At 34.0% G+C, this 26,905-nt stretch overlaps 1 protein-coding gene across 12 annotated transcripts; it reads right to left on the bottom strand.

Moving 5' to 3' along the window:
• Positions 1 to 165: 165 nt before the first annotated feature.
• LOC121731036 (alaserpin-like) lies at positions 166 to 26,905 on the bottom strand. Of its 12 annotated transcripts, none has more exons than XM_042120350.1 (10): positions 26,807 to 26,905; positions 20,404 to 20,489; positions 17,659 to 17,802; positions 16,779 to 16,982; positions 16,192 to 16,290; positions 15,865 to 16,005; positions 15,397 to 15,606; positions 14,761 to 14,902; positions 4,399 to 4,517; positions 2,129 to 2,211 (listed from the first exon to the last, which is right to left on the bottom strand). In XM_042120350.1, exons 1-9 carry the CDS (start codon positions 26,823 to 26,825, stop codon positions 4,399 to 4,401), a joined length of 1,164 nt encoding a protein of 387 aa, XP_041976284.1. In that variant the 5' UTR covers positions 26,826 to 26,905; the 3' UTR covers positions 2,129 to 2,211. The 12 variants fall into 12 exon arrangements, with proteins under 12 accessions (XP_041976275.1, XP_041976278.1, XP_041976284.1 ...); XM_042120349.1 differs by lacking the exon at positions 2,129 to 2,211 and adding an exon at positions 3,943 to 4,040; XM_042120345.1 differs by lacking the exons at positions 2,129 to 2,211; positions 4,399 to 4,517 and adding exons at positions 6,383 to 6,582; positions 7,281 to 7,409.

Here is a 26,905-nt window from a genome sequence, read left to right on the forward strand (position 1 = left end):
TATATTATTATAAGGTATACAAAATAATTACAAATTTATACCACGACTCAATTCTCGTAATATTACACTCCTAACTAAGAAACCACATAATAAAATATTATAAGTGGGCTGTTAGCCCTGCAGGGAAATAAAGTAAAACAAAAACTTTAGTAAAACAATCATTGTCATTTTTTATAAAACACATGACTTTTATTCAGCATGATAGGCTCCGCTGAATAGAGTCATTCCTTGGTGCTTAATGTAGAAGAGATAGGGATGGTCAGCCTTGAATATGTACTGTTCCAACGGTACATAGACGCTCAAGCTGTAGGTGACTTGGAATGCTGAAAAGAAAAGAATATTATTTTAATGCATGCGAAAAAGAGGATATAATATAGTATAATATATTATACTAGACATAAAAGATAATATTATAGTAGATATAAAAGAGGATATTTAACTACTGGTTATTAAGAGCTTCTATCTTCTATAGTACATACTTCGTTGGGTTTTTGACATTAAAATCGACATAACTCAGTCTTACATAGTTTAAGTGGTAATAAAAGTAATTTTATACGTAGAAGATAGATACTAAAGTACTCCGAGAAGAATAATAATTATTCTATTTTGTTTTTAATAATATAGAATCAGAATCAGTAATATTAAATTGTCAGTAATGAAAGAAATCCAACGCAGATACGACCAACTTAGTAGGTTCAATATTGAGGTTCTGAAACTTATTTATTAGAGTCAAACTGAGTTGTAAGTTGTAACCGAGGGCACTCTCGGTGACATTTCCAAATATTTGGTAAAATATTGATATCACTTATATTTCGTGAAGTTTGACAATAAAAGTGATTCAGAACTTTATAAAATGATAATTTCGAGAGTCTGGAACGTCTGGGTCAAATAAAATTCGGGATATTTAAGTGTAAGCAAACTTTTTCCTTCAAATAATATATTAGCAACGCAATGCAAAATAATTGTATAGAACACGTGCAGATATACAACACGAGAAACAGGAACAGAGAGAAAGAGATTCCTGGATATTTTATATTTGGCGTTGTCATTTTAACAAGACTAATATAATAAGTAAGAACTACTACGACTTACTACTAGTACTCACATACGGTTTTGCTCGATCGAGCGATAACGTCGAGCAAAACCCGCGGCTCGGGATTTCGTCCACACATTCAGCATTGCTCGATAGTTTTATTCTTAATCGATATATTTAATTCCATCGAGCCGATGCGAGCCTTCGAGCTGTGAGTTTTGCGGTCCACACAGTAATTATTGCTCGATTTGGAGTAAAACTATCGAGCGAAACCGCATGTGAGTACTTAGTATAATGCTAAGTACCCACATGCTAGTAGGTTGATATCAGCTATGTCCACACTGTGCACTGTCATCATCAATTTTCATCATCAACTTTCATATTAGCGCATTCAATAATTGAATATGTCAAGAAACGCAACGCCAATATTGTCATTTTTGAAGTTTTGGATACTGTCAGAGGGCATGCGTCGCGAGCATGCCTCACGTTCGGTGTTGACTGCGCTATAAACGCATGCCCTTGACGAACAGAAAAAGGCACGGTGTGGACAAAGCCATTGGGAAGCTATCGTTTAATCCGCGCGTTACGCCTGCGTAGCGCTGCTACGCTTTCGTAGTACATTAAAGTGGTTCTAAAATTATAATATTTTATTTTATTTGGAAACTATCTTATTCCTAAATCCTGCGTAATTACGTTAATAAAAAATAACCTATGTTTTTATCTTTGCTCCAAACTACCATACTCAATTACGTCCATATTCATTTAGTATTATTTAAATTAAGGAAAGACAAATATGCGCCTTTTTAACATAATAGTATGTAAAATAACGCTATCTCATGTTAAAACACACTTAACATATTGTGTAAAATAACTCTATCTCATGTTAAAACACACAATGTAGTAATAGTATAACATTGTAAGGGGGTTTTAATAAAAAAAGGTTTTAGTTTTTGAGTATAATTATATTAAATACACTCGTGAGTATTAAAAATATCTTCAGAGTTATAACAAATTACTGTTAAACTCTTCTCTACGTAATTCTCTTCTTTATTAAGAATGATAGACTCCATTGAAGAGAGAGACCCCTTTGTGTCTAATGTAGAAGAGATAGGGACGATTAGCTCTGAAGGTGATCGGAACTGAAGGTGGCAGGGCGGCTATGTACACCACTCCGAATGCTGAGAAATAAAAAAAATCTACGTCAATGGCATGTCCCAATTATTGTCAAATGTTTTTTTTTATGATATAAGGGGGCAAACGATTAAACGGGTCACCTGATGGAAAGCAACTTCCGTCGCCCATGGACACACGCAACATCAAAAGAGCTGCAGATGCGTTGCCGGCCTTGTAATAGGTAATAGGATTACAGGGTAGGGGAGGGAAGGAAGGGAATAGGGAAGGGTAGGAAATTGGGCCTCCGGTAAACTCACTCACTTGGCAAGGCAAACACAGCGCAAGCGCTGTTTCACGACGGTTTTCTGTGAGCCCGTGGTATTTCTCCGGTCGATCCGGCCCATTCGCACCGAAGCATGGCTCTACCACGTACAAATATATTATATGGATATTACTGCTATGTTTTCATGCTAGAGGCAGTACCTGTATAAACAGGATTCAAATAGTTTTGTTCGGCGTTTGACAACGTTTCTAACAATTTTCTAATATGACGTGTCGGATTTTGGTGGGATTATATAATGAACATGCTATTAGCACCCTCTGCTCCAACCTTTGCGTAATATTGATTGATGAAAAACTATTTTCAGTAGTTATTTCGTTTTAATCTTTTAAAATTAAAACGTAATAACTACTGAAAATAGTTTCGAAACCCTGAGCGTCTGTCTAGTGGCGCTCGAATCGATCAACTTTCTAAGTGTTATAAAGAAATAGTTAAGAATTATATTACAGGAATATTCATTCAAAAATCTAGCTTTCCGCCATTTTGATTATTGCATTAAAAAATATATATTGTCTGGGCTCTTTTGTTCTTGGCGTTAGGAATCATTTGTTGCTTAATATTAGAGCTAATATTATAATGACTCTAGTTTTTATTATTCGTAGAATGACTCATAATGTAACTTCTATTGCAATAAATGTAGCATACAAATGGAAAGAATATTTTATCAATAATAAAATCAATAAAAATAAAATTGGTGTCCAATAATTAGACGGAAATTTCTTGGAGGCATACAGTAATTGACCAAGTATAATAACAATTATTATTGTTCGAAAAATGTGTACATTTTTTAAATTTATTAATCACTCTATTATTAATTATTTGTTAATAATAGAGTGAAATTCATTAAAATCAATATTTTGGACTCAATTAGAGTTCCAATAACCATAATAATAATTGATATTACGTCATATTACGTTGATATCTTCGTGTTTTCTTTTTTCTAAATGGTCTAAGCTACTGGTCTGGTTAAGACCTAGGTAGTTTAATCGGGGCTATAACTAGTCTGTTGCTAGTTGATTTGAAGACAAATCTACAGGTTGCAGGATTCAAGCTTTGGGTGGTATTAAAGAACCATAATAACAGAAAATTCAGCCGCGCTACGCCTTCGTAGCACTACTGTCTACCACGTTCGTAGCGTAGCGTCGCGTAGGCATTACATTAATAAATTATTAAGAATTATTTTATTATTGTGATAAAATATTATTTACTTTGCTCGAGTAAAATATACTTTATATATTCAATATAAAATTTAGTAAAAGCTATTTTTTAAATTCAAAGAAAATGGTTTCGTAAAAGACAACTGAATTGATGGTATAAGGCAGCTTTGATTGAAAATTAAAAGAGGTTTCAGTACAAAAGTATGTATTTAAAATCTTCATAATATGAGGTACAAGTAGGAATAATTCGATAATAATCTCAAATAAACTTTTTAACGACTTGAATAAATTCCGCTAAATAAAGGCAGTGTCTTCATTGTTACGAGGAAAAAGAACGGATGATTTGCTTTGAATTTTGTACCCGGCAGAGGCGCACTTGGCGGTATTATTTGAAATTCTGAAAGAAAATAATTTTGAATAAATCTACCAATATAACAAATAAATTATGTTTAACATTTTGTGTATTAGACTATTTCAATTTTAAAGTGTGTAAGGTGAAGTTTAAAAAACTGTAACACTTGCAAGTAAACAAGTGTTTATATGAATAGAGAAAGAACTAGTTATTTCAAGTATCTACTAATATTTAAAAAATCGTAAATTAAATGAAAGCTACAATAATTATCATTCATGAAACTATGTATACTAAAGAGATTATTCGCAAAACTAAGGGTTCTATTCTAAATCCATGAAAAGACCTATCGTAATCGTTCAAGTGATGTTTTAATGGATAAACTATTAAATATTTATTTAAATACCTAAGCTTTGTAGACGCCATTGAACAAAACTCTACCGCCGAGGTGCAAATAGAATAAGAAGGGGTGGTCGGCTCTGACTCTGTTTACTCGTATTAGCGATAGGCGGTTTACTTGGAACTCTGCAAACATTTTTAATATTATATACAAAAATTAAGCCGTCGAGCGAACGAATACACTCATATAAGTATATTATAATAACTCTTTCTGTGACTTACATCTTTCAGAACGAATACACTAATATAAGTATATTATAATAACTTTTTCTGTGACTTTTATAGCTGAAATCTACTGTTTCATACAAATTTTTAGCGAAATACATTACAGTGTGTGTGATGTGTATAGTGTAAGAAAAGTGTGTTTAAATAATATTAAAACGCAGCGCAGACGACAGTCTATCCGTGACACACTTTTTAGTCTGTGGAAATAGAACGTACTTATGCAATTATATGCAGTAACGCACACGTCTGCGCTGCGCGTCGTGTGCGTTACTGCATAGGTTCTATTTCCACAGACTACAATAAAAGTGCGTCGCCGATAGTCTGTCGTCTGCGCTGCGCCTAAATATGAATTCCGACCAAGAATACGCATTACAATCAATATCATACATCATACAAAAGTGATAAGAATGAATCAGCTGCTGTTGTTTCTATATAAAAAGTTGCTTATATGAATGTGCTCTTTCTGTAAAGTTTTGAAATGGGATAAATGCAACCCTACCCTGTATAGTATGTAAAAAATCGTTGCATACGTGATTTTTAAACAAATTGTTAACAAACAAGTGATGTACTTAATATTTTAAGTATTAGAATAATTTGTTTCTTTTTTAAATTCTTAGGAGAACTAAGACACTAAAATCTTAAATTGTTGTTCCACCACCATAAACTTTCATATAATTATTACATTCCTATATCTAATATAGGTTTAATAATTTCCAACGGTAATTGTATTGAAAAAATTATTTTAGAAATAATTTTGACATTATTATTATCATCAGCCCAAACGATTAAGATAATATAATATGTAATATCTTAAAATTAAATTAATTAAAAAAGGATTGTCTAAGATTACAGTAGAATTAGAGCAGAAAGCATATCAAATCTGTTTAGATTTGACACTTTAATTCAATAACAAATACATAAATATACCCGTAATTGTTTTTTTTTTTTGTTTAAAACATGAACAATATATAGGAGATAGGCATTAATCGGTTTTACCTCCGCTAAAGAGAGTTAGTTTGTTCAGTTGTATGAGGAAGCAATACGGACGATCAGCTCTAAATGCCAACGGCTGAGGTCTCCATTGAGCGCTGGCTGCTTGTAGTTCATAAAATACTGTCTAATAAGGTTAACCTCTATTATTATTGAGGCTTGCTACATGCTTTTTTAACTGAGGAGAAGCGAGAAGGAACCATTTTGGTTTCATCGTAGTAAATCTATGTTAGTTTCATCGTACTGATCCGGTTATGATGAAGAATTCGTAATTATTCGTAAAAATGAATAGTCTGGATAATGTAGGCAGGCTCTATTTAAGTTGTAACATAACTCTAGGCCCTATGCGTAAGTTAACCCTGCTATAAGTTTGAAATCTTGAGTAAGTACCTAATTTTTTTCTTACGTTTTTAAAATACTGCTAAATGCAATGTAAAATAAATCGAACGTTCATAATTTAATATAATTTCATCATTAGTTGATATTTTATATTGTGAAACAAAACAAAAAACAAAAAACATGCTTTTTTATTTATTGTTTCAAGAATTTTAACAAATAATTGCATTATTATTGGCTCTTAATACGTATGCAAAGTTTCAAATTAATTAGACTACTGGATATAGGTAAAAATCGTACTCAGAGAAGTTACATACATACAGCCCAAGCTTATAAAAGCGTGTACCGTGTTAATAAAATGACTTTCAAGATCCCTTCCACGTACATACCTACATAAAGTACTAATATTACAGTGAAAGCGCAAGAAATAAAAGAAAATAGAGAATGTATGGAATTTATTTGTTCGTCGCTTATTACAATGGACGGGACACATTTCATATGATGATGTCATCGTTGCCCTTGATTCCGTTAAAGAGGGTAAGTCCCTTTACTTTGATGGCGAAAAAGAAGGGACGGTCGGCCTTAAACACTGGTGTCGGTACCGGGTTGATGATCAGGCTGGTAGCAACTATACCGAAAACTGAAATTAAAATAACAACGTGTTTTAATCTATACAAATTAACCTACAACCATATTTAAAAATAAAATGTTAATTATATTCATTATAAATAGTTATTAAAGATGACAAAACATGTGCGTTTTAACGATATTTTAGTATCACATAACGTTAACTCTTTGAATGTGTTGTTAATTAAAAATAAAAAATATACGGTCTTACTACAAAAGATTTAAACACCTGTTGAACAGTTAATTAGAGAAAAATTCAGTACAAACTGGTCTCAAAACAACTGTTCAACAGATGTTTCGTTTTTTGTGGTAAGACCGATATTATCTAACATATTAATATCTTTAAAAATGTGAAGTGTGTGGGAACAAGATACCAATTATTTAATTTTATAAATTATTTAAAAATGTAAGGGATAACAGAGTGATATCATAAAATTAGCAACGTGTACCAAGCACCAATATATTGTGTTTAAAGCAGAAACCAAATTTTCATTGTAAAACCCTCGTAATATTAAAAATATCACTTACTGTTTTCCTCCACCAAACTATGCAACTATTTTATACATAGTAACATATTTTATGCGAAAGGTAAATGAGAATTATAATGAGTTAGTTGTTTGTAATTTTTGTTAGAAAATGACAAAGTACTTTAAACACCAAGCGGTCATTATTCACTCTCTTAACACAAATCTTATCAGAATCAGAACGTACGTTATTTGGTAACTTTGACACCAGAGAATAAGGGGATAGAACGACTTTTTATGATAAAGTAGAACGGTCTATCTGCCTTAAATACTGTCGGTGGGACAAAATCTGGTAAAGATTGGGCATTTGCGAAAACTGAAACGAGAAATAGGTTCTTGTTAATAACTCAAAACTAAAAGAGCGTACTGTACTGACTACTGACTACTTTTGTAAAAAATAAAACTTCTGTCAAAAATCATGACGGTGCGGCGACTTGTCACAATATTATTATTATTTCGACGTTATTATATTACTTTGTAATCATTATTAGATTTAAGAAATAATATCTACTGTCCTTAATGAATGCTGTACACGCCTATAATTGGCTTACACATAAGTGCATGTTTAAGTTTAAGTATATTTAAATGTATTTCTGTGTTTTGCTGTTGGCGAGTCTAATAAAGAAATAAATAAATTATTATTTCGACGCTCTTTTTTATGATGCAACCTTAAAATTTCACTCTCAACGCGTCTAAAGAAGTTTTAATAATATGACCACCTGACGTCAAAATTTCCCGTCTTGTAATAACTATAGATTTAAATACTGAAGCTTTTAAATAAAAAAAGAAATTGTTGTCCTTCGTTATTTGTTTAAAAAAATATTAACATTCTTTTCTTTTTTTTTCGAAAGGGTCTAAGCTACTGGTCTGGTTAAGACCATGGTAGTTTAATCGTGGCTATAACTAGTCTGTTGCTAGTTGGTTTGGAGATAAACAATGAGGGGGCCTGGCCCCCTCCCCTAAAGTTACACGTGTGACATTCTAATCGGGCAATATTGGGAAGAGCTACGAAAATAAGCTATTTTTATCTGACGTAGGGGATTAACATTCGCAAAAATTCGCCTACAAAGTCTTTCTGGCCAAAGGAGAATAATTAAAGTGGTCCAAATTTCCACCACCAACGAGACTCATATTGACTTATTGTCTATTAAACATAGAGTAACTTTCATTATGAGACAAATTAAAAATAAGCTGTCAGTAAAAAGTTATGACCATATGAAAAATATTTTTTGAGTGAAAATATTCATGTTGATATTCATCTATTTCAGTAAAAACCTAATAGGAAATGCCAAGCGACATCACATAACATAGATTGAATAGTTCAAAATTGCAATGGATAAATACTATTTTATGTAATAAAATGGTAGAAAACTTTTTTATTCCGTCATAAACAGGATATTTTTGGTTGCGGTTCAGTAATAATGATTCCGTATTTAGCAGACCATTACGTAAGTGTAATTGGTTGTGGACATTTGCTCAAAACTCAATACATTTTTATTACATCCACAATATTTTTCATACAAAATGGTAATAAACATGACTTTTCATTCAGCCATAACTTTTCACTGACAGGGTATTTTCGATTGCGGTCTGGTTATAATGACTCAGTATTCAGTAGACATTTTTACTATATAGGTCTCGTTAGTGGTGGAAATTTGGACCAGACTCCATACATTTAAAAACATTCTCTTTTGACATTGTACTGTACGTACAATTTTGGCAAGTCTGTACCGAGGGTATTCAAACAATATATTTTATTAACCAGAACGCAGTTTACTCGATAACTTTGACACCAGACAAGGGTATAGAACGACTTTTAATGACAAAGTATGCCTTGAATACTTGTGGTGTTTCGAAGTAAGCGGAGTAAAATGAAACGAGAAGTACGTAGTTTGTTAACAACATGGGATTTAATCCTTGCTTTCAGCGGATTAATCGCACCTATTACTCCGAAAAAAAATTTACTCCTGATGATGATTTTTTCGATGTATTTTACAATTTTCTTATAAATATTATATTAAAGTAAAGTGGAATAAGTGCAAGGAAAGTGTATAGTTATTTAATTAAAAAGAAATGATCTACAAGTATCCTGTGCCACTTGAATGACACTAATGAGGCCATGCATACGAAGCAGATGTTAGATAAATAAAATATTTTAAATAAATTACACCACAAGACTAGTTTTAATTTCCCCCACTATGTTACTAAAATTTAATAAGTGGTATAAGTATTAAAACATTTTTTTATGTCGTAAAAGATTATTTTATTTAAAAAATTCAATATAACAATAACAAAGATCTAAACGATAAATTAAACCAGCAAATAGTTCAACAATTCAAAGTGAGCATATACTCAGAAATTGTTAATTTCTTTTTACACCAGAAAACAGGGTTTTTGAGTTATATTTTATGGCAAAGTAAAAAGGTCTATCCGCTTTAAATACTGGAGTTGGCACGGAAGAAACGAGGAGTGAGTAGCCGACAATTGCGAATTCTGAAACGAGAATTACTTATCAATTATCAGTTTATATTCTTTGTTACTCAGAGTTAGCCGAACGATTTTTTTTTTACAATATAAGTACGAACAATAAAATTAAAATTGGAATGTAAGGATTTTTAAGAATTTTAAAATAATTAAATTAATTACAGAGACAAATAGTTTAAATACCGGACTCGATACTTCTTTTTTGAAAAATATACTGCCTTCATAATTATCATAGTGACGGTTTTTCATTCAAAGGCAAACTCGGCCATATAATTTTTTTACAAGTAGGTATGGCAAATATTTTTGTGCCCTATGCAGTTAATATAACAGTTTTCTGACTCAAGGTGTAATCGATTTCAATTCTTCACAGAAAATTTTGCGGATTTGTAATTTTGTTGAAAAAATAAAAAACAATGTTTTTGAAAAATATATTTGGTCATCAGCTCTATAAGTACTTATTGTTTAATTTTTCAATAATGTGTTTCCCCGCACTTAGCATCTTTTAATTCCAGTAAACAGTGGTACTGAATTAATTTTCAAAACGAAATAAAATGGGTGATCAGCTATAAATTGTCTTGCTAAGCTCATTGGCACAAAGTTCAGAACTGGAATAGAAAAATGAAAGTCATAAATAAAACACGAACAGAATAGGTCATTTAAGACACTGTCTGTTTATACTACGTCTGTGAAGCATAAGTTCTGAAAAATATGATGGAGTAACGTGCTACACGACTTCTACATATACAGGGTGTAACAAAAATAAGTGATAATACTTTAGGGTGTGTACGTGTTCCGTATACAGAGTTCACTGTGAAAGTAGAAGCGCTGAAAGACCAATTTCGTTTTTCACTTTTTTATGTGGGCAAGCGCCCGAGCGTCACGAGTTTCCCCATACAAAAGTGAAAAAAAATTTTGGTCTTTCAGCGCTGCTACTTTCACAGTGAACTCTCTATAAGAAACACATCCACACCCTGCAGTATTGTCACTTATTTTTGTTACACCTTGTAGATCATCTAATATCCTAAAAGGAATTTACATAATATCCAATGTATAATAATTCCGAAATCAGAGAAATTGATCAAAATTATGTACACTTTTGATTGCAGCTGAACTAAATTGACGATTTATAAAAAAGAAGTTCCATTATTATATGTATTACTAGCTGTTGCCCCCGACTTCGTCCGCATCAGCAAAATGTGATAACAAAGATAATAAAAAAGAGAAACAAAATCCCCTTTTTAGGGTTCCTAAGTTACTTATAAAAAAAGTGAAATATGGGTATATTTCACTTTAAACAGTGAAATATACCCTTCTCCTTTTCAGAAGTCGGTTAAAAAGTAGCCTAAGTTATTCCTTACTACATCAGCTATGTGCCTAATAAAGTCCCGTCATAATCACTCCAGCCATTTCAGAGATTAGCCGGAACAAACAGACAGACAGACAGACATACAGACAAAAATAGTAAAAAAAATTGTTTTGGTGTCTGTACCCTATATACATTCATATGCATTGAGTAAAATTCTTTCAATATTACAAACAGACACTCCAATTTTATTTATAATGTAAGATGTATAGACTAGATGTCCCGCGCGGCTTCGCCCGCGTAAATTAGGAATTTTACGGAAACCGTAATTTTCCCATAAAAATAGCTTATGTCCCTACTCCCTTCACTTGGTCTACTCTAGATCTGTGCCAAATATTGCCATAAAAATTGCTCCAGTAGTTCGTAATTTCTAATATTTCCCCCGTTTTTCCCATATTTTCCTAAGTTTCTTCGGTCGTATGAGTTTTAGCGTGATAATATATAGCCTATAGTCTTACTCGATAAATGAGCTATCTAACACTGAAATAAGTTTTTAAATCGGACCTGTAATTCCTGAGATTAACGCGTTCAAGCAAACATACTCTTCAGGTTTATAATATTAAGGTAGGTATAAGTTTTTATACTTAATTATCGCTTGACAAACTTGATCTCAAAGATTATGAAAAGTACCAATAACATTATATAGGCTCGTAAGTCATAACCATGGGACAATGCATGGTATAATATGGTAGTGATGATGATGATGATGAATGTAATTTGCATAGTAGCATATGCTTTCCGTTCTTAAAACAACGCTGAAACTCCCAAACTTGTATCTATAAAGAATTAGGAGTTCTCTCAGCACCTTCCGAACCACGGTATACCATGGGTATTTAAATTAAGAATCCTTACCAGAAACCTAACTGGGCACTGCAAGCTCAATAAGCACCTTAACAGAATAGGTGTTAGTAGCTCAATGACTTGCAGATTCTGCGAGGAGGATGATGAAACATCTATATACCTTCTCCTTGGCTGCCCTGCTCTACTACACAGCAGGAACAGACACCTTGGTTGCTACGAATACACATCCACCGAGGAAATTCGTGGCACCAACCCCAACCACATCGTTTAATTTATGAGCAGCATTGAGCAAGGAGTCACAATAGATCCTCAAGGGTCGCAGTGGCATCATGGCCACTTAACCAGCCTTCAGCAAAAACAAAAAAAAACGGTATACCAGGTATACCTCGGTGCAAAATCTTACTTTTTGGTAGCATATGCTTAGAATACTTCTCATGAAACCGAAGTCACCACATGTTTCCCTATAAATTTTGAGGAGTTCCCTCGATTACTTATGAATCCTTCATCAGATCACCACTTTTGAGAATATAAGACCAAATTGGGATGATACCCTATATACTAAAAGAAACATTTTGAAAATCAGTTAACAAACGGCGGAGTAATCGTTGAATATAAGAAAACGAACATAACACCTTCCCCATTTTGAAAGTCGGTTAAAATTGTAGCCTATGCGTTATTCTGATGTATAAGCTATAATATTGTAAAGTTTCATTAAAATCCGTTCAGTAGTTTTGCGTGAAAGAGTAACAAACATCCATACATCCATAAATCTATACATCCAAACAAACTTTCGCCTTTATAATATTAGTAGAATTCAGTAATTTTAATGTTTTCGAAAGAAAATATCTGAGCGCTATCTGCTAGCACTAGGTAGAGAAGTTGATTCCTAGGCAGATGAAAGACCTAAGTAACGAATCAATTTCCTCGATGGTACAATGGCATGCTGTTATAGCGAAATAGAACAAAATGTACAATATTATGTTTTACTTCCAGGCTCAATTGATTTTGTTATACCACAGAACCTTTAAGTATCTTTGTGATTTATCGGGAAAATAAAAAAATGCAATATTTTTGCACAATTATATTTAACTATTGGAGTAAGATTAACTCATTTTGCAGATTTCTCCACGTTTAATTGCTTTTAATTCCAGTAAACAGTGTTAATGATTTGAATTTAATCGAGAAATAAAATGGATGATCTACTTTAAATACTTTTCGCTTGGGCTTATAGCTTGAATAGAATACTTGAAAATCTGGAATAAAAACGTGAACCTGATTAACATAATTATAAGAAACTTGGTACTAAGGTTGGGTTGCACCAGAGGCGTGGTTAAAGTTAAAGTTACAGTTTTAGTTAAATATGGCGTCATTTAGCTTTAACTTTAACCTTAACTTTAACCGGAGAATTTCACAGATGTCTGTTGCGTTTATTTTTTTTATTGAAGCTACAGGTAACGGGATTGAGGGTATTAAAAAAAATAACAATACGTAAAAATTGTCAGGAAAAATATAACACTGTAAAACATAGTAAATTTTCAGATATACGTATGAGCGAAGGTTAAATATGGCGTCCTTGGACGCCATATTTAACTTTAACCAAACCCAACCTAAATGTGCAATTCATATTTTTAGTCAAGTGTCGGAGCATCATGATTTATAGCCCATTATTATAGCTGTTAATATTTAGGTAGAAGTAGTATGTGCAAATAATAAATTCACTATTATAAAAAAGTATATATATATATATATATATATATATATATATTTGTGTGTGTGTGTGTGTAAATTAAATATATTATGTAAATACATGTTAATTTTACATTATACTTTTTAGACATAGTTTATATTAAGGCATTGAATGGTATTAAAATTTCTGTGTTTTATAAATCATTATTTCAAACTTTTAAAATATTTTTTATTATTAATTAATTAGTATTGTGAACGAAAGAGCCAAGGTGAGTTGCTATCATGCACTAATTACTACCATAACATTATCGATAAAATATATAAGATCACAAATTAAACATTTACCTATTGGATTTTAACGCCAGAGAACAAAGTCAAAGACTTGTTTTTTATAAGGAAGTAGAAAGGCCTATCTGCTTTAAATACAGGTGTTGGAACAGCAGGGAAATATGCCATCTCAGTTATCAAGAAAGCTGAAACGTGTGTTAAAGAAAAATAATATGTAATAGAACCTAAAAATTTAAGAAATAAAATAAGGCGATAATCAGTAGCAGCGTTAGGAGGGGCGACGCTAAGCGACCCCTTAGTACGCCGCGCCGGATAAAAAGGGATGTCGTGGGCACTCCGTCTTTTAGAACTACCACACCAAGGGCGCCGAAGAAATATCGACCAGGGCGCCGGTAGAGTTAAAACCGGCACTGGCGATAGTATGAGCAAGATATTATGTATACCAGTTTTTTGTGAATTTGATAATGACCAGAACAATAACGTCAATTAAATATATTATTTTAAAAAAATATATCGTACTAATAACACAAAAGTAGGTATGACGATGAAGTAAAGAAGATAAGCTTTTTTTACTATTCATACCGTAATATTGTTTCGGATAAAACTATTAAAACATAATATTATTCTATAGATTATGTGTTAAACGTAGCTATAACAAAATAGATCAAAACGATATTACTGCACAACTTATCTGTGGTGACAAAAATATGTTTAGAAAACTCAAAAAATGGAATTTTTTATACACATTACGCAATATTATGTATATTTGCTGGGCTGATGATAATAATAATACGAATTTAAAGAAAAGTAAAATTGATATACTGTTACGGAAACCTATACTCTACTAGGTCCAATTTCAACAACGTCTGTTAGTTTTAATGGCTTGTTAAACAGTTATGTCTTCTCTTTCATTGGTATGAAAAACGAAAGAGATAACGTGAAACTAATCCGAGAAATAACTTATACAGACATTGGTGAAATTGGCCCTAAACCTTTTTTGGTAGTTTTCTCAAATATCTAAGAAATACGTAAAGTATGAACATACCGTTAGCAGCAGCAGCCTCAGCACCTTCCTCATTGACCTCAATAAAAGCCTTTTGGATGGCGTCGCTGACGTATAGTCCACTCTTTCCTTTCAGTAAGTTATCTAACCTGGCAGCGCCAGAGAACAATTTTTTGATGTTCATCTATAACAAAAAATATAGAAAATTAATAAATTTAGAATAATTAAAAACGTGTTGTTGTTTTTTTCGATATCTAGATACGGTGTGTGTCAGCCAAGTTCAAGCTCAAAGAATATAAGAAGATAATAAAAAACAGATAACCTCTTTATAATGTCAAAGCTGTCCTTGAACTTGGCTCTCATTTCACATTTATTTTTTTATAAATAATACAGTAACTTTTACATCTACAGAGTGTAACATAACTAAGTGATAATAATTTAGGGTGTGCACTGAGCATGTGTGCCTTGTAATAGAGTTCACTATGAAAGTAGCAGTGCTGAAAGAGAAAAATTGGTTTTGTGATTTGAAGGGGCAACCGCGTCATGAATGTTTCCATACAAAGATGAAAAAAAGTTACTCTTTAGACTTTAACGCCTCTACTTTTACAACGAACTCTTTGTAGGGGACACCCTAAAGTATTATCATTTAGTTTTGTTACACCCTGTAGAAGAACTCACGTTTGACAAAATTTCCTTCAGGTTGGTTGTGGTTTCAATCTTGAACTTGGGCAGGTAGAGTTCCACTTCCCTTTCGTGCATCTTCTTGGTGACTGCCTCCAAGATAGATGGGTCCTTGAGTTTTTCCTCCAACTGCTTGATGCCATCGACTTCCTTGGGCAGCACAATCAGCATTGAGGCCTCGTCACCGTTGTATGGGATTTCGATAACCTTAAAAGGATCATTTTTTTAGTTGGTAAGACCGTTTCAAAAAACCAAGATTGGTCGCATGAAGGAGATGATAGCAGAATAAATAACAATCTTTGAGATTCTTTATTTGGGTTTTACTAGTAGTTTACTCAGCAGCCAGTGCTAGTGTTATTCTATCATTTAACGCTAATATATAGCAGAAGAATAAAGATTTTTTATTATTACAAAGCTTTTTTTTTTATTAAATGTTTTTTTAACCATTATTTATTTTTAAAATACCTGAGCGTTCAATTCCTCGCTTTCGGCGTATTTGTAGTCCTCCTTGTTGTACATCATCTGTACTTTGACTGTCTTGTCCTTGCTGACGTGGAAATCGTCTTCCTTTGTGGCCTCTTTTGTGAAGGGATACTTCCAGGTTCCCTGAGAAATATTTCAAAGTTTGAATCTAAAAAATTAGAATATATACGTATAACTAAAATTAATTTCTATTTAACTTCTAAAATGAACGTGTCTAAAATTTAGATTAAAGTTTAGCATTTTAGACCACTTTTCTGTTGGACTAATATATTACATAAAACTATGTACTAAAAGACTAATGTGACTTACCTTGAAGTAAATAGCGTTCACCAAAACGGCCTCTGTGTCTCCTCCCAGTGAACTAGGGTCAACCAGGTCCTTGATGCGGTGGTTTGTCTGGTCTTCAACCTGGACAATATAAATCATTATTTCCGCCAATAAGCTAGAATTTATAATTCCTATTCTAATAATGTTCTATAATAAGCTAGAATTTATTATAGAACATTATTAGAATAGGAATAAAGTTAACAATTATTATTGATCAGAAGGTAAAGAATTTTGATTTATAATGAGTCTGTTAGGGCCAGTGTACACCAAAATGAAATGAAAAATTAAAATGCAAAGCGTATTCACGTTTTCAGACCTTTCGATTCTGTTTTATGTCGCTCTACGTAAAGGTGACCCTTCACAATGGTCCATGCTGGCCCACTACAGGCAATCGACATTGTGTAGGCGAGGTAATGGTATTACGGCGGACGGTGTAAATATCAAGTGATCGTGGTCTACAGTTGACGATGGCCTGCAGTGGGCCTGGCCTGGCCTGTAACTGGGGGCTTAACGTTTCGTTTTGTTTGACCTGACGATTCTAGACTTTAAGCCATACATTTGGAACATACCCATGAGTTGATTTCAGCAGCGCTCTCGGTGTTCTTCACGAAGTCAATGTTCTTGACTTCCGAGTTGAAGACGTCTCTGGAGACGACGGCGAAGTCGCTGTTGAGCTCGTAATTCTGGGCGACGTAGATCTTGCTGGCCATCCTCAGGTCGATGTCCTTTGAGGACCTCAATCTGCTGTTCAGTTGGGAGAACGTGGATTTGGTCTGGAATTGAGGAGACGTGTTATTATAACGCCCATATCCATACTTTTATTATAAATGCGAAAGTTTGTATATCTATCTGTTTGTCCGTCTGTTACCTCTTCACGCCCAAATTACTGAACCGATTTTGCTGAAATTTGGTATATCGTGTATATTTTAGATACTTTGAGTCCCGAGAAAGGACATAGGATACTTTTTATCTCAGAAAAATGTACGGTTCCCACGCAATAAACGAATTTTGGCGCAACGCTGTTCTTGGCGGCATCTTGTAAGACATAATCGTGGTTTGAGTCGATCTTTGCATCGTAAATGATAATTATAGATAATACGACTCTATGGTTGACATTGATTTCATACAAAGATCGATAATAATATTTTTCTGGTAAATAACACCTTTGATAAGATTCACAGGATTGATTCCAGAAATTCTTGGATTTGAAAATTTACTGTTTGATTGATTTAGACTGTAGAACTTAGATCTGTGGAATGCACGTTTCTTTGACGTAGTGCATGAAAGTTTTGCTAATCTTAGAATTGACATATTTTATGTTGTAAGTACCTCAAATTGGCAGACAAAGTAGATCATAAAATAATCGAAATCTAGTAACATATTATGAACCATACATCATCACAAAACGGAAAGATCAAGAAAAATACAAGAAAAACAATCTCTACTTACCACATTGTCATTTGGCATGCCAATGTTGGATAGAAGCTCGTCGTGCGATTCACCAACTGAAGCCAGAGCAAGCTGAGCCAGGGGGGGCATCACGGAGAACGCAGACAGAACAACGCTCTGGTCAGGCTTCTCTTTCACGATTTCCTGTAACAAATATTAAAAAGTTAAGCGCATTTTCTCTTACGCGGTTATTGATTTTTGACCGACTTCAAAGAAAGGAGGTTATCAATTCGACCCGTATGTATGTAATATTTCGTATATGTTAGTCTATATAGTCTAGAATAGCCTGAACAAAATATGTGCCAATTTCAAAAGTGTATTTATGTATATTATGTCAGATGTCTGTATGTTTTTATGTTTGTGTTCGCACATCTCCGGCCCAAACTGTAGGTAGATATTGTTCAATTTAGGGAATACTGCAAGCTTTATCAAAATTTGTGCAATAGTTTTTGAGATAGAGAATTTTAATTTCTAATTACATACAATTTTGAACTCGGTTTTATATCTTTTAAAATACTTACTATTATTTGGTACTACTAATATACTTATATATTCTGTGCTATTATCTTCATTTATTTTTTCATGGGATAAACTGTTATACAGTCTCTTCACGTTGTATAAAATTGAAGTAACCTTATTATAATATAATATAGAAGTATAGTTATGTTCTTCATTTAATATAATTTTTCATCTAATTTATTCATCAGTTAATGAATTGTAATTAATTTTAATTTGAAATTACTAGCACTTTCTGCGTAACAATTATTTCGTTCCCAGGTGCCGGTAATTTTATCACACGCATTGAAAACAAATAAATTAATGTCATTAGTAACATAACAATACAATATGTCTACATAGTTAACAATTCCATTATGTGCTCTGTTTACAAATTATTTTTATCCTTAAAAATATATATATTGTACTATCAAAGAATTTGGTTTCTAGGCAGATGGCGGGCCTAAGTAATTTGGTCACGTTAAGTCAAACCCATCTGACTGATCACAGCAGCTATGAGTTAACATTGAATTGACATAAGTCGACCACATGACGTAGGTTCGTCAACTGCCTAGGAATCAATTTCCTCGATGGTACATGCTCGTTCTAATCAATCTTTATAAAACAGGCTAAAGTTGATCTATACAATGTTGTATTAAAATAAAATGTTGCTAAGGCATCTAAGGTTCTAATGCTGGCTTCTCACGGCGCGTAATATCAGTCGGCGGTACCGGGCAATGCGGGCCACGGGTATCAATATAAATCAAAACTACTGCATCAATTTTATCATTTTTTTGGGTGAGTGATATAGGCTGTATATTTTATAGCCGTGCGAAGCCGGGGCGGGTCGCTGTAAGTATCTACTCTATTAATATATTATGCGAAAGTAGTAGTTTCTGCCTAAAATTTGCTACAATTGTTTGAACCCCTTTTTTACAGATAATAAAAAAAAAACAAAATAAAAATTTCATCGGTATTTTAAAAATAAAAATATTTGGCTTTTTCCGTTTACATGTGCCACTTGCAAAAATAGCATAATACATATCTTCTAATTCCCTTATCTGTTTTACTTCTAATGTTGACTCTTCTGATGTTGACTATGCCAAAATACCCGAGTGCAAATATATTTTAGGCACTATCAAGATGACCACCTTATCACAATAATATTTACGTATTATTAAGGAAAAGTAGAACATGTGATGTTGTACTTTTCCTACGGTTCAAAACGTACCCTTAGATTAATGAAGTTAGTGAAACTGATTTGATTTTCTTTATGCAAACAATAAAATAAGCTTCTTTATTTTTGTATCGCTTTTTAAGATTTTTGCTCTACACACTTTCCTGAAGTTTGCCATCTCCGATTAATTCCTAGAAATGATTTCTTGCCAGCAATACTGGGTGTTTTTGTGAATCATTTAAAAAAAAAAATAGTCTTCCAGAATTTCTTTAGGCAACCAATTCTCGATCTATGTTCTAATATACCAAATCTATTATATAAAATTCTCGTGTCACAGTGTTTGTGCACGAACTTCTTCAAAACGGCTCAAACGATTTAAATGAAATTGTGTATCAGAGAAGTTGATTCCTAGGCAGATCCTAAGGGGTCCTACGCAGTTAGGTCGCGTTATGTCAAACCCAGCTGACAGATCACAATTAACATTGATTTGAAATGATCCGACCAAATGACGTTGGTCTTTCAACTGCCTAGGAATAAATTTTCTCGACTGTTTTTTTCTTTTCAGTTTTAAATTTTTCGAGGTACTTACATTCGTTAGGCGTGGTTAGGCCTGTCAAAAACTTGTCATTTTCTATACAAAGCCGCGATTGACAACATCTGACACTTCATTCTCAATCGCGGTTTATATAGAAAACGAGCTCTTGCCCGCGGCTTCGTTCGCGTTATGAAGGATTATTATATACAAACTTTCATCCCGTATTTTAACCCCTTGGAGTTAGAATTTATCAAAATCCTTTCTTAGCGAATGCCTACGTCATGACATCTACCTGCATGCCAAATTTCAGCCTGATCCATCCAGTGGTTTGGGCGTTTGCGTTGATAGATCACTATGTCAATCAGTCAGTCAGTCACCTTTGAGTTTTATATATATAGATGACAAGTTTTTGACAGGGAGTCAATGACCGCTACCGCCATGTTTCGCCGAGTACAGTATAGAAATAATTTATATGGCAAAACACCCTTTGCCGGGTCAGCTAGTTTCGTATAATAATGATAATGAACTGTGAACTTACGGAGAACATGCGAGCCGTGAACTGATTGGTGGCTGTCGTCAGCAGCTCACTCTCCTCCGCCATGGTGGCTACCGCCACGGTACATACTGTAAAACAAAACATCATTAACACTGTTGAAAGAAAAAAAAACGAAAAAGTTGAAAGAAGATGGAAAGTACATGACGTCATCAGAGGTTTTTTTTAATGAAATAAGGGGGCAAACGAGCAAACGGGTCACCTGATGGAAAACTTCCGTCGCCCATGGACACTCGCAGCATCAGAAGAGCTGCAGGTGCATTGCCGGCCTTTTAAGAGGGAATAGGGTAATAGGGGAAGGTAGGGATGAGAAGGGAAGGGAATTGGTGAGGGTAGGGAAGGTAATAGGGGATTGGGCCTCCGGTAAACTCACTCACTCGGCGGCGAAACACAGCGCAAGCGCTGTTTCACGCCGGTTTTCTGTGAGAACGTGGTATTTTTCCGGTCGAGCCGGCCCATTCGTGCCGAAGCATGGCTCTCCCACGTATAAAGCCTTTAGGGTCAATTCAGACCGCAAATTTAGAAATGCATAACTACGCGTCGCGTTGCGCTCTGAATTGACCCTTAGGCTGAGTGCAATATTTTATTATAGCAACAAAATGTATAGGGGACGTATTCCAAATATCAAAACGATATAAATATTAATAATATCTATCTAATAATATCTATAGACGCTTCACACCACGTCAGTCTGGCCCCGTGCTAAGTACCTAAAGGACTTTTGTTACAGGTACCAGACAACAGAAATATATTTAAGACTTTTATACTATACATATATTTAAGATTTTTATTATATCATACACATATTTAATACACATCCAGACCCAGGAACATTGAAAACTTTTTGTTCCGTCGGCGGGATTCGAACCCGCGACCCCCGGCTTGAGCTACCAACGCGCTCACCACTGAGCCACAGAGGTCGTCAAATAAATAATATGACATATATAACATTTTTAAAGTTACCCATTATTTCCTATTGAGGCAAAATGTACGGAGCCCCTATGATAATCGCGTACATTCTTATTTTAAGATAGCAAAGGGAATTCTATGATAAATTAAAACATTGCTAAGAACTCTTGCCCATGTTGACAAGACCTGTTATCGCATTTGTTGTTGTCAAGACTCATGGTATAATTTTGTGACTGTTAATTAAGTTTATCGAGTTATTAAGATATTAATAATACAACCGATTACACATTATTATACTACGTTATTCTCCTTTTTAGTTGATATTTACGCGTTGTCTTTTTCCATCATGAGACTTTTCCGATGTGTCAGGCAAAAGGCAGATCTTGCATTGTTATACCTACAGTAGTAGACTTCGATTTTTTAATTCCTAGCTTCATGACACAAATAATTGATTTCGATTAGGTGCTGTCCAAAAGTCAAAAACATGTTTGAAACTAAAGAACACAATAGGTGCAATGAGGTGTGTATTTCAGTGATGATTCACTCAATCTTTTACGCTTATTACTTAGCCTTGCCCTTGAATCTAACTTGCTTGCATACATTTTAACCATAAAAATGGCGGTGACACATAATACTGTCAACTTATCATCATTATTCTACATCAAGATAACAGGGCCAGCAGTAGTTGCTTGGATTTGACAGCAAAGTAAGTATAAAATTAGATACATTTAATTTTGTTGTCGAAATTATCGAATGCAACTAACTAGGCAAAAAAGGCCAACAAATCACGCAAATATTTGATTAATAATTGTTATCAAATGTGAGCACAAACAAGACTGTATACCAAAATGATTATCCCACCTTTGAATAAAAAAACTACCAACACGACGTGAGCACACTATTAAATATAATATTAAGTATGTATGTATGTAAAACGTGACTACAATTTTTTGTAATCGAACACCATCTGCAATGAATACCAAACAGGAATGACTAGATATAAACAGTAAATAAAAATATAGCCCCAGGGAGCATCGCCGGTACGAACAATAAAATGAATAGAAACCAGTTGAATGACTCTGTTATTGATGGTCAAGAATAATTCCATTTACTTAATTAAATACCCGACAAAGTTATTTATTGATAAAGTTTTAATATTTTTTGTATTAATATATTATTTTTATGGTATGTGAAGTATTATTATTTCTTAATAACGAACTGGGAGACTGCGCTTTGCTTGCAAAGAAAGAGAAAAAACCCAATAATACAAGGTTTATCAGAGAAAAAACTATCCCTCATGTCTTATCCCTGATGATATACAAGATGTAACAAAACTAAGACGTGATGATACTATAGGGTGTGTATGTGTTCCTTGTAGAGAGTTCACTGTGAAAGTAGCAGCGCCGAAAGACCAATTTTTTCTCACTTTTGTAAGGGAAACTCGTGAGTCGTGACACTGGGGCGCTTGATTATTAAAAAGTGAAAAAAATGGTCTTTCAGTGCTGCTACTTTCACAACGAACTCTCTACAAGGAACACACAAACAGTACCTACACACCCTAAAGTATTATCGCTTAGTTTTGTTACACTCTGTATATATATATTTTTTTCTCTTCCAAAAACGCAACCTTTGCCGAGAAACAAATAATTATTATTAACAAGATTTTCTCGATAATATACAAGTATAAGAAACAATTTTCAATTTTCCTCATGTAGCAATATGCCTTTATAGAAATCGCACTTTATTATTACAAATTGGTGCTAACAGATAACGAAGCACTCTAACCACCGGCTTATAGAAACAGACAAACAAAGAGATATATTAATAAACTTTTATTGACATAGGCCGTCTGTCCACTGCCGCCGCGCCGTCACCAGGACGTCTCCGACAAAAATTCAAATAAAATGCCCTTTAGGACCTAGGCTATAGGTTTCATTTTGCTCTAGGCTAGGCTATCGACCCATGCCGCCGATGCTTTGTAGTGGCGTAGAGGAAAATGAAAGCTATAGCCTAGATCAGGAGTTCCAAAACTTATTTTGTCTACAAATTTTTAGCGCGCCCATTAGTTTCAACTACTTTCTTATCATAACGCCCCCATTTAGGCCTTCGCCCACAAGAGGGCGTTATCGCCTACTTTGAGAAACGCTAGCCACAGCCACGCTAGACATAACTACCAGTACTTCGACTGCTAACGGCCGTTCCCAATATTTGATCTATCTCTGGTTTTGCCCTACTAGAGATAGGAATAGCTCACATAAAATATATGTCTCTAATGTCTAATGTGAGCTATTCCTATCTCTAGTAGGGCCAAACCGTATTCGTTAATCCGAGACGGACGTGTATTACCTGTCATTTCTTTCGGGTTTCGCCAGGATAAGTTAAGGTCTGGCGCTGGCTGATATAATTTATTTTTAAAATGAAGATTTTGAAATTTAATTCTGACAGTTTTCTTTGCATGTGCCAAAATATAAACAACAACTAAATTTGTAGGTAACGATCCTAGCGACGACTTTTGTCATAATACGTCAAACTTAAAAATTTCAACCTCAGTTCTAAGTCGGTATTCATACTAATATTATAAATGCAAAAGTGTGTCTGTCTGTCTGTCCGTCTGTCTGTCTGTCTGTTACCTCTTCACGCTCGAACCGCTGAACCAATTTTGCTGAAATTTGGCATGGAGATATTTTGAGTCCCGAGAAAGGACATAAGATATTTTTTTGAGTTGCGGGCGTCATCTAGTACTCTATAATTATGTCTACTCTGTGCTAGCCTAGATCGTAAAGTGGCATTTTATTTGTATTTTTGTCGGTAAAGTGCCGGTTACGACGGCAGTGGACAAACGGCCTTATTCGTGTGACAACAGTGATGTAATAATTCGATTGAACTTCTGGAAGTTCAAGGAGATAAAAACCTGTTTAGTATGCAAGAACAAGTGAGTAATAAATAGCGACTTGACAAATAAGTTAGTTCGATAAACATTTTTTGTAATCGTGTACTTAGCTTTATTTTGACTTTGTGTCTAAACACACTATGCCGAATTTCCGTGGCGAAAGTTCGGCTTGATTCCGCCTGCAATGTATTTTAAATTACCGATGACACACCATGCCGAAATTCTGTCGCGTTATAATGTATGCGTTTGACATTGCTGACGTAATCATGCGGAATTTCTGCCGCGGAACTTCGTCATGGTGTGTTGAGCCATATATTTAAAAACCATGTACTAGTTGTGTTATAATCAATAACACAACTAGTACATGATTTTCAAATATTCCTGCTTTTTTTTTTTTGATGCGCAGGGGAAACCCATCATGGGTGCCCCAGGTTGGGTATGTGCCTCAGTTAGCTGAAGCACCCCGGGGGTATGTGAGACTCTTACTCACTAAAACCAACTGCAGTTCGCCTTCAGCCGTATAAAGGATGATGTCCCGGGGATGTCCCAGATCTAACAAACACAGGACTCCCTCCACGACCGGCCGGTCTATCTCAGAAGGGACCGGACCAAAGTTAGGGAACGCTTCAGTTTGCCGAAGCGTTCCCCTCGGCGCTAGGACTGGCTAAGCCGGGGAGGTTCTCATCCTCTCCCGGAGCCCCGTTAGACGAGACTTAGGAGGTTCGCATAGCGTCGCCTCCACACTCCCGTCCTACGCCGGAAATATTCCTGCTTACCCTAAAGACTAACAACAGAATTGGAGTTGTTTATTAAGCATTATACCTAAGTACACCTGAAAAAAAACGTTTTTTCATCAATTGTGTAAGACGATATTGAGTGTTTTTTAGCGTTTTAGTGAATTTAAAAATAGATTAATACTAAAAAAACAGTAAACAATAATACAAGTCTGGGATAGTATTTTTTTTTGTTATTTTTTTTATTTATTTATTTAAATCAGGCTACGTAGGCCCATAAAATATATACCTTAATGACTAACATACATAAAAATTATATAAACTTAACAACTACACATTATCACGAATTAACGGCGACGTGACGCGCGCTTCATTCCGGAGTCTCCCCCGGAACCTTCGGTTATAGTATAATATGTTTCTCTTAACTGTTCAATGAACAATGCTGTTTTATCGGCCGTACTTTCTTATACACACAATGCACACAATCGTAAAACTACGGTTTCCATTCAATTGAACCCGATTACGTTATTACATAGCAGAACTAATCTAAAAATTACTTATGTGTCAAAACATTACCTCGTTTCAATGTGATTCATTTATAGCTTCACGGAAGGACAATTCAATTATACATCGATTACCTTATCACCATTGTTTCCATCAATTGCTTAATTAAAAAATTACTTAAGCAATAGTCGAGAGAAGAAGATAACAACTGACTTTGCTGCATTGTCCAGTAGTTTTTGTGTAAAAATGTAACTATCGTCATAAATTCTACTATTTTTATTACGATATGAGAAAGTACCTATTAAATTATGTTTTGTGTGATTGTTCATTTATTTACATAGTATACAGAGTTTATTAGGTTTGGTATCACCAATAATTATATTATACTAACTGTCCCGGTGAACTTCGTGTCACTTTAAAACCTTCCCTGGACTTCTACGAATATTTTAAGACTAAAATTAGCCCAATCCGTTCAGCCGTTTTCGAGTTTTAGCGTTACTAACACAATTGAAAATCCATTTTTACATATATATACTATCTGTCCCCGTGAACTTCGTGTCACTTTAAAACCTTCCCTGGACTTCAAGGATTATTTTAAGACTAAAATTAGCAGAATCGGTTCAGCCGTTTTCGAGTTTTAGCGCGACTGACACATTTGAAAATCCATTTTTATATATAAGAAGATAGATTGGATGTGGGATGTAAGTAGGTACCTCGACTGCAGGATACAATGCCGTCAACGTCAGAATGGAGTCCAAAATAATGATATACGTAACATAATTTTACATTTTATGTTGCAGGTAGCAAAACATTCTCCACGATATTAAGATAGGTCAGTTATCGCAGTATGAGGTCATACTGCAATGTATATTGTATAGTTACTAGTTACATAATATAATAACAAACATTAATATTATTATTATAAAGCCAAATGAATTATAATGAACAGAAAAAAATTAGTTTTTGCATTGAATAGGCTCTTAATCTACTGAACCCAATTTGATAAAGTAGACGTTTTGATAAGAGTTTAGACTACCAAAAATTATAAAATCAGAATTCCGAAATAATTCCTAGTTCTTTTGCCTTTGCTGTAGTTAGGTATATTTTTTTCGACGCATCTAACGTCTATTATTCCAATTTAAAAAAACGTCTGTTATGGAACAAACCCTTAACTTATTTTGTGAGCCTTTTTTAAGATTAGAAAATTTTTGATATAATATAGAAATTAGACGACATTTAAAGCTCACTTAACGAGATGTATGAAAAATCAAAATCTTCATTACTTTAAAGATTGATAAACTATTCCTATATGAGTTCGGCTGTAAGGTTAAATAAGTATAAATAAACTTACAAAGAAGTAGTCTTAGCATGTTGTCAGCTCAGTTCGACCGCCGGTGTCCAACTAACCAGTTCCTTTGGTTGCCGCTAAATAAATCATTTACCGTATGCT

The sequence above is a fragment of the Aricia agestis genome, chromosome 10 (genome assembly GCF_905147365.1).
Source record: "Aricia agestis chromosome 10, ilAriAges1.1, whole genome shotgun sequence".
Lineage (NCBI taxonomy): Eukaryota > Metazoa > Arthropoda > Insecta > Lepidoptera > Lycaenidae > Aricia > Aricia agestis.

Coding starts and splice junctions, on each gene's coding strand:
- LOC121731036 (XM_042120340.1), bottom strand. Junction 16,006..16,191: donor TGAACGCTATTTACTTCAAG/GTAAGTCACATT, acceptor AATATTTCTCAG/GGAACCTGGAAGTATCCCTT. Junction 6,583..14,760: donor TGAGGCTGCTGCTGCTAACG/GTATGTTCATAC, acceptor TTTTAATTTCAG/TTTTCGGTATAGTTGCTACC.